Source organism: Anarrhichthys ocellatus, unplaced genomic scaffold (genome assembly GCF_004355925.1).
Source record: "Anarrhichthys ocellatus isolate YVR2014 unplaced genomic scaffold, GSC_Weel_1.0 scaffold429, whole genome shotgun sequence".
NCBI classification, from domain to species: Eukaryota; Metazoa; Chordata; class Actinopteri; order Perciformes; family Anarhichadidae; genus Anarrhichthys; species Anarrhichthys ocellatus.
The window spans coordinates 25,215-34,041 of NW_022280403.1; the positions used below are offsets into that span (position 1 = coordinate 25,215).

Sequence of the window (8,827 nt, forward strand, 5' to 3'; positions counted from 1 at the left end):
GTGGACCACCTGGATCACACTCCACTGAAGGTGATGGCTGGTAGAGGCAGAGGGTTCATTTGGGTCCACTATACTATTTGATCGTAACATAAATGCTACATTTGTATTCTGTTTTTTTTTCTGCATAAGCACAAACCGTAACATCAAATGCAGATAGATGTCAGAATGATATGAGGTGTACTCTCACCTCTCCAGCTACCGGTCCACACTCCGTACCTGGTCCATCTGGGACATATATACCTGCTACCCTCCAGTTTCCAAGCCAAATCCTTTACGTACTGAGCTACTTCCTCCCCAACTAACATTAATAACTCTTCTTTAGATATTAGCTTCTGTAATAAATGTCAATCAATCAGAATTATCAGAAACTTTAACTGGAAACTCTGTGAACATCTGAATCATCCTGCAGTATTTATTATTTCTTCATGAACTTAACAGGGGGAGACTTACTTGTCTCTCGGTGAGCTGACGGCCATTATGCTCTAAGGATCTGATCAACTGAAGACCTGATGAACTGATACAGAAAGAAAATAACTCAGACTTCAGATACAAGACAAAGTAAAAGACATCAAAATAGACACTTATATAACAAAAGAGGTCAAGATCTTTACTTCAGAAGACCAAAAACATCAGTACGTACAGGCGACTCTGTTACGTTAAGTCCATGATGTCATTCTTTGTGGCTTCTCCCGACCGGCCGATGTCTTAATATGGGTTCATATCGCCAGCTGCCGTTTAGAAACGTGTTTTCAAACGGCAGCTGATATTTGTGAACTCTATGCGTCTGCAAGCGTCCATGAACAAAAGCCCGTCGGTGTCTGTTAACGTTGGTACAATGTGAGGGAATAAGACTCTCTACTGCTAACTTTTAATTTGTTTTTCTGACCAATGAACGACCCTCGTTAACCAATCATTAACCTTCAGCCGACAGAATTAGAGCCTTGCATGCTGACTGCCTAACTATTACCTGGCTGCAACGGTGCACAGACAGCTTCCATTCATCATTTACCGCCCACTGCAGTGGACGTGCAAAACAGGCAACTATTGCCTATTAGCCACAACATTGCGTGCATTGTCGTGGACACTTTCTTCACTTTCCCAGTAAGTCTCCATCCCATCAACTATTGTTCGTTTAGATGCCAGGTGGTCAGTTATGTGTCTGTCTGGTACAGGCTACTCTGTCTGGGTTTCTGAGTGTCCGGTCTACAACCTAAGCCACACTGAAGGTGAGCTGACCTTTAAGCTGGATCAATGATGGTGACTTTTGCTCAGCTTTATTTTTTATTTCAACGGTTATCAGTTAATTATTATCATCCCTTGTTTATTCAACACAAACACATCTCTCAGTCCAGCATCATGGCAGATTGGAAAATAGTCACGAAGTTCAATCTACTGGTTTTACATGGACACAAATTTTTAATTTTTTTGTGTTGTTCAGGATGAAAACAATACGAATGGAAGTCAATTTGGCACCTTTCTTGTGGTGGAAACACAAATGAAACGGTCTTCAACCACAAGACCGATGTTCGACACCATACATCCAAAGAGTTGTGCTTTTGTTTCCTAAAGTTTAACCTTTGTGATGGTTTTCTTAACTTAAGAGGTTTTGTTGCCAATGCCTAACTGTACCTACTTCATTCACGACCAAGCATAATGTCGTCATGTCACTTTACACAAAACCAATCGATTGCATTTTCGTGACGTCTCGAGCTGCTGTGAGACTGTGATTCATCTGCGTAACATGTCAGCTCTTCACAACTTACCAGGAACAGAATTAACTTGAACTTCCAGGTTTTACCTTCAGTGTTTCTCCACGACAGCAGGCTCGCCGTCCAGATGTTCCCAATGTCCTCCAAGTTTTACCTCAACTACTGTCAACTTCTGTCTCAATTTGTTTAATTCTCAGTTACTCTGTTGAAGTTTGTTTCGGTCTCCTTCAGTCTTTCTTTCCAGTCAGTTGGGAAATCTTTCTTCCTGTATTTGTCACGTCTTTTTTTTGTCCTTGTTCCTCTCTCAGAGATCTTCCTCCTCTCATTTGTCTCTCGTCTTTCTGCAGTTTCAGCAGAATCAGTTTTGCTGTCTGCGGTGACCTTTGACCCCTGATATCAGTCAGTTCAGTGGACTTTGTTTCTGTGTAAATGCTGAATATGTGATAACAGAACAACCAGATAACTGGAAAGGGGCACTCAGTAGAGTGCAGATGTCTGTCAGGTGTGTCTGCTACGATCAGAGCGGCATTGAATGAGTACCACACAGAATGTACTGATAGGAGTATTAATACACACAGAATGTACTGATAGGAGTATTAATACACACAGAATACACACAGAATGTACGATAAGAGTATTAATACACACAGAATGTACTGATAAGAGTATTAATACACACAGAATGTACTGATAAGAGTATTAATACACACGGAATGTACTGATAAGAGTATTAATACACACGGAATGTACTGATAAGAGTATTAATACACACGGAATGTACTGATAGGAGTATTAATACACACAGAATGTACTGAAGCAGAGTATATATGTGAACTCACTTCTGCAGCGTCTCCTCCACTCTGGACTTAATCAACTCAATGCACCGATCAATCTGTGCCTTCACTCTCACTCACACTCACACACACACACACACACACACACGCACGCACACACACACACACACACGTCAGTAAGAAGCATAGTTTATTGATCAATAATTGGATGATAAAACAACACTTAATTGTCAGAATCAGTGAAACATTTGAACTTGTTGGGATTTACACTGAGATATTAGTTCATATCTCGGTGGGAGTCGTCTCATTGAGTTCATGCTCTGCTCTATAACACAGACAACAACTGTCTAGCTTTACGTTTCTCTCTCTCTCATTGGGAATGTTCGTATTGGCAGTGATAGAAGAAGTACTCAACAATGCTTCTAAAGTAAATCCATTAATAGTAAAACTATTAACACTGCACAGTAAAAGTATTGCATTTAAATGTTTACTTTAATGAAGAGTGAAAGAGAGGCATTAGCAGCACATTCATTTATTTTCCAGGCGGAGCTTTTAATTCTAAAATGAATATCAAATCTGAATCTGAACATTTCTCTGTCAGGTAGATATATTACTACAATGTTTTCCTCTGAAGTAGAAGCACAGAGTAAGTTGTATACAGTTAATTTGCATATTCATTCAAATTAGTAGTACTTTTGGGGCCTTTTTTAAGTTATTTTGGGGTACAATGAGTTAGAATAGTAACATAATTCAATACTTTTAATATCTAAACATCATAAATTTGTCGCAGTTTGGGGCCCTTTTCTGAGAAAAGCATAAGTTTGGCTGCATGCTGTAAGAAACAGCTACTATACAAGAATATATAGAAACTATAGAAGGTGTAAGCAGAAACAAATGATTTGGCTGAAACATTCAGAACAAAGGTTCTTTAACGTTCATCTCATTTTTGATGCATGTTCTGTTAGTATCAGATGATCGAATTCATAAAACCAAAACACATTATTCTGCGTTACCTTTTTCTTCTGGTAGATCAGAGGTGTGGTGAAGAACGTGATGTCAGCTGGATGAGAAAGAAGACTTTGTTACAGTTTGTTTCTACTGATTTAAACCAACAAGTCAGTAAGATGAAGTCTCACCGAGGATTAGGATGGTGACTCCATTAAAGATGGCTCCAACATACGTCATCATCCACATGACAGCAGCCAACTGGACCAGGAAATATAAACACATCTGAAAGACGTGGAGGACAAAAGAACAGCCGAAACACGTAAAGAACAAACAAACAGCCGAAACACGTAAAGAACAAACAAACAGCTGAAACACGTAGAGGACAAACAAACAGCCGAAACACGTAGAGGACAAACAAACAGCCGAAACACGGAGAGGAAACACAATAAAAATAGTAGAGACCAAAGAACTGAAGCATGTATGCGAGCTAGCATTCACAACCATGTCAACATATTCTCTGTAAATCTGACCTTTAAAGAGTCGACCAGGTCTTCAACCAGCAGCAGCCTCCTGGCCTGACTGCTAAACCAGTTCAGATGGATCAGAGACTGATCGGTCAGCAGCTGGGCAGATTCCAAGGACACAGAGATGTCCCTCTCCAAAAGAGACCTGATGGAGGAGAATAGAGTTGGTCAGAGGAAGATGGAGGAGGTCAAAGGATGAAATTGAAGTAGGACAGACGAGGTTTATGTTTCAGGACAAACACTGATGACGTTACCTGAATGGATGACCTTCGTCTGATTTCTGGACGGCCTGGATCACTGATTTATAAACCCTACAAACAGGAAGCAGACGGAAAGAGTGAACAATAATCCCTTCATTCAGACAAATACTACATGTCTGAGTCCAGCTGAGATGATTGGTTGCTTTAATTCAATTTGAACATAATGAACAGATGATTTGGATGAAACAACAACAGATCATTACAGTACTGCACTCAAATGCTTTTCAAGATGGCGCCGCATACGGCTGCCTCGGTGCGTTGGTGCTCATTGTTTTGTGTTGTTTTTGTTGTAAATACTGTTTTCTGCTGTGATACCCGGAGCTCTTTCACCAGAGATAAGCTCATGAACATCAGGGGAACAACTCCAGCGGACTTACTTCCAACTTTTCTTTTAACTTTCTTTTAACTCTTAAGTACTGGACATTCTCGTCAAAGGTGCGTTCACCTTAGCCCATGCAGCGAGATGCCGTCGGAGAGGGAAGCGGGCCGGCTTGCTTGTGTGTCTCCGCATACGTGGTTCTCGTACACCGCTGCCGGGCATATTTCTCTCAAACGTCCGCTCAATGTGTAACAAACTGGACGAACTTCAGCTACTGGTGGGGAGAGACAGAGACTTCTCTTCATCTTCCGTTTTGTGCTTCACTGAGACCTGGCTCTGTGGATCCATACCGGACTCTGTGGATCCATACCGGACTCTGCGCTCCAGCTGGCTGGCTTCCAGCTGTTCAGAACGGACCGCTACACGGAGCTCTCCAGCAAATTGAAGGGTGGAGGAATCTGTTCCTACTCCAACAGTGGCTGGTGCAAAAGATGTCAGTGATTCTGCAGCACTGTTCTCCTGATCTGGAATCCTTCATTATGAACTGTAAACCCTTCTACTTCCCCCGTGAGTTTGCTTCATTCCTACTGGTCGGTGTTTACATGCCGCCGCAGGGCAACGTGCAGGAGGCACAGCGGACACTCGCCGAACAGATACTGTGCGTGGAGCGGACCAACCCGGACTCTCTAATCATTGTCCTTGGTGACTTTAACAAAGGAAACCTCAGCCATGAACTACCCAAATACAGACAGTTTATTAAATGCTCAACCAGAGAGGAGAACATTCTGGACCACTGCTACACACAACCAGCGGGGCCTATCACGCCGTCCCTCGTGCTGCACTGGGACTCTCTGATCACGTCATGGTCCATCTGATTCCTTCATACAGGCAGAAACTCAAGCTGTAAACCTGTGGTGAGGACATTCAAGAAGTGGACCAGTGAAGCTCTGGAGGATCTTCGGGCGTGCTTGGACTGTACAGACTGGGATGTCTTCAGGACTGCTACCAACAGTCTGGATGAGTACACAGAGGCTGTGACGTCATACATCAGCTTCTGTGAGGACAGCTGTGTTCCATCAAGCACCAGGGTGAGTTACAACAACGACAAACCCTGGTTTACAGCGGAACTCAGACAGCTAAGGCTGCAGAAAGATCAGGCTTTCAGGAGTGAGGACACGGACTTGTACAAAGAGTCAAAGTACAGGTTTAGTAAGGCGGTGAGAGATGCTAAATGACTGTACTCTGAGAAACTGCAACACCAGCTCTCAGCAAGTGACTCTGCTTCTGTCTGGAGAGGGCTCAGGCTACATCCATACTACTCCGTTTCTATTCGGAACCAGATTTGTCAAATAGAAACGATCTCCACACGGCCGTTTCAGCATCATTCTCGAATTGATCTGCGTCCACACGGCAACCTTCGAAGGCGGGCAGCACGTGACCATTAATGTACACTGGGCATGCGCGTGACGGTGTAAACAGGAAGTAGATCTTCCTCTAAAATATTCCTTTATAAACTCAAACAGACAGTTCGTGGAAAGTTTTAGAAGTTTTATTTTTCAGACTTAGTTACAGCGCTGCGGGTCTCTCTCTCTCTCTCTCTCTCTCTCATCAAATTTACTTTAAAATCAACACGTAAACGTTTACTAGAATATGGGTCCATCAATGTGGTCAACACACGTCTCTCACTCGTTTCCTCCGTGTTGTTGTCTGTTCTCACTCGTAGCTCTGAACATCATGTAACATGTCCGACTAGCTAGCTTCTAAGCTCATTTTAACATTACCGCCAATGGAGAAATGCTAACCGCGATTAGCATTTAATACGACACAAATGCTATACTAAAAGAGCGAATAGAATATATCTTCGTACATCTTTTCATGCTTCATAAAGAATACTTAGACTAAGGTCTCTCAAGGCTACCAAATGGAAGAAGTAAAATGAAGCAGCGTGTCTTCTCATTAGAATCTAAAAACAACAAGGCACTAACTGTTGTTCTCGCTCGTAGCTCTGAACAGCATTTACGGCGAACTGTGGCTTGGCCGCTGGTCACGCGGCTCACTAATCGCTCCAATAACAGCTGCTTCCTCCACAGAAATGCAGCCTTTTACTGCAGCAACAGCTGCTAGCTGGTGTGCTAGGAGCAACGCTTGAAATTAGTTATCCATGTTGAAATTAATCACTGGTCGCCCTGCCTGTTTGTTTTCTTCCGGGTACGGGTCACGTGATAGTGAGTGTGACGAATCAGGGACGGAGACGTCATGGCTGCTAATAACCAATCCAGTAGCGAAAATGGGTGTGGGCGTCATTTTTTTCTAAACACATCCGTATCCGACCGTCCACACGCAAACGCAACCCCGGAGTTTTCAAACACCTCCAACCTCGGGGGTGTTTTCCAGTGGTGTATAAAGTACTCAAAAGCCATACTTGAGTAAAAGTAAAGAGACCTTACAGGAAAACTACTCCAGTAAAAGTAAAAGTCACCTATTAGAATACTACTTGAGTAAAAGTCTTAAAGTATCTGATATTTATTGTACTTAAGTATCAAAAGTAATTTTCTGATATTAAATGTACTTAAGTATTGAAAGTAAAAGTACAAGTAAATGCTGTTAATAAAAAAGCAAAGGGTCAGCATTATGAAGTTTATTCTTTTAAGTGCTGTGGCACCATGACCAAGGACATGGAGCTGTGTTGAACATAATTGGGTTGGCTGTGATCCATCCAGGAGCAACAATGTTCAACATAATATATTGTACATAAGTATACTTTTGCATCTACTATGAACTTATCATCATAATTCTCCGAAAAGCAATATGACGCTATGAAGGAGTTGTAACAGTGTGTTTATAAGTATGCTCATTCCGACTAGAGGATGTAGAGGGCAAATGCATCATATTGTGTTCAGCAGAACATATCCACTTGATGCATCAGGTCAGTGTTGTGAGAAAGGACACCTGCCTTGTAAACTCCTATGGGCCTGATTTGAACACAACAGACAAAGGTTTTGCTCAAGCTGAATCAGCAATTGGGCGACTGCTACCATCATAACTCCATCTGATCATCCACAAAATGACTCGAATATCAAAACATGATCAATACTAAAGCAGCACCGAAAGTAACAACCCAGTCATTACCTGAAACTGAAAAATGTCCTGTTCATCTTCAAAAGAAGTTGGTTTTCAAAATTGCGAGAATTCCGTCTCGCTCTTCTTGGGCTGAAGACTAGTCCTGATGCTAACCAGCCTTTCACAGGCCGCTGAGGCAGGTAGAGGTGTGTTCAGCTTCACACACAGCTTGCGCACAGCTGGGAAGGATTTCCCTAATGCTAACCCTAATGCTAACACTAATGCTAACACTAATGCTGCGCTCTCGCGGCTCCTGTCAATCCTATGGTGTGGTGGCTAGCTATAGCTAATGTTAGCCAACTAGTGCTGCACAACTGGCAACACTTCCTCAGCTCACTAACTCGCTAGCGATCCACGGGTGTTGGTCTTCGTCACCACCGTGGTTTGTTGCGGGAGCAGCAGGTGCTTCCATTTCTGCTTCCATCATGAAATCAGTCATCGTAGAGTGGAATTATACTTGTGTAGTCTCGCTAGCTATAGCATATAGCATCCTGGGCATCACTGGGAATCAAAACACCGCGGCTTTGAGAGCACTTGTTTGCAATTGCGCATTAACGTGATTAACCAATGATTTAACTTGCAAGCTAGGACCACTGATTCACCAAACCTGCTTGTTGCAGTCTGTGTTCCACCACAGTCCCCGACGCTGGTCTCATGATTCATGTTGTTTCTACAGATAGATTTGATTTTGTAGCGAGTAACGAAGGTTTCAGGGGAAATGCATCGGAGTAAAAGTATCAGTTTTCTTTGAAAAATGTAGTGAAGTAAAAGTAAAAGTCAACAGAAATATAAGTAGTAAAGTAAAGTACAGATATCCAAAAAAAACGACTTAAGTACAGTAACGAAGTATTTCTACTTCGTTACTATACACCACTGGTGTTTTCAGACTCCTCCGTTTAGGGTGCTCCAAAACTCCGGCGTAGTGTGGCCGCTCAGTATAAACGTAGCAAAAACGTAGTAAAAACGGAGTAATGTGGACATGGCCTCAGACAGATCACCAATTACAAGCCTAAAACCCCCCCACTCCATGAACGACCTCCGCCTGGCAAACGAGCTGAATGAGTTCTACTGTAGATTCCAAAGACAATGGGACAGTCCTGACTCCATCCCCCACAGCTCCATCAACCAGCCCCAGACCACCAGCCCCCCCTCC

At 42.7% G+C, this 8,827-nt stretch overlaps 1 protein-coding gene and 1 pseudogene across 3 annotated transcripts in view; both read right to left on the reverse strand.

Moving 5' to 3' along the window:
* Positions 1 to 3,077, reverse strand: part of LOC116401407 (equilibrative nucleoside transporter 1-like) — a 12,033-nt gene extending 8,956 nt beyond the window's left edge. The window contains exons 1-2 of one of the 3 annotated variants that reach the window (XM_031879775.1): positions 2,549 to 3,077; positions 451 to 514 (exon numbers count right to left, since the gene is read on the reverse strand). In XM_031879775.1, the coding sequence (XP_031735635.1) occupies positions 451 to 476 (26 nt within the window). In that variant the 5' untranslated portion in view covers positions 477 to 514; positions 2,549 to 3,077. Of the gene's footprint in view, positions 1 to 450; positions 515 to 1,798; positions 2,381 to 2,548 lie in introns of those variants that run through there. The other 2 variants (XM_031879774.1, XM_031879776.1) reach the window with 2 other exon arrangements.
* Positions 3,078 to 3,220: 143 nt separating this feature from the next.
* The window catches only part of LOC116401406 (reticulon-3-B-like), an 11,426-nt pseudogene continuing 5,819 nt past the window's right edge, over positions 3,221 to 8,827 (reverse strand).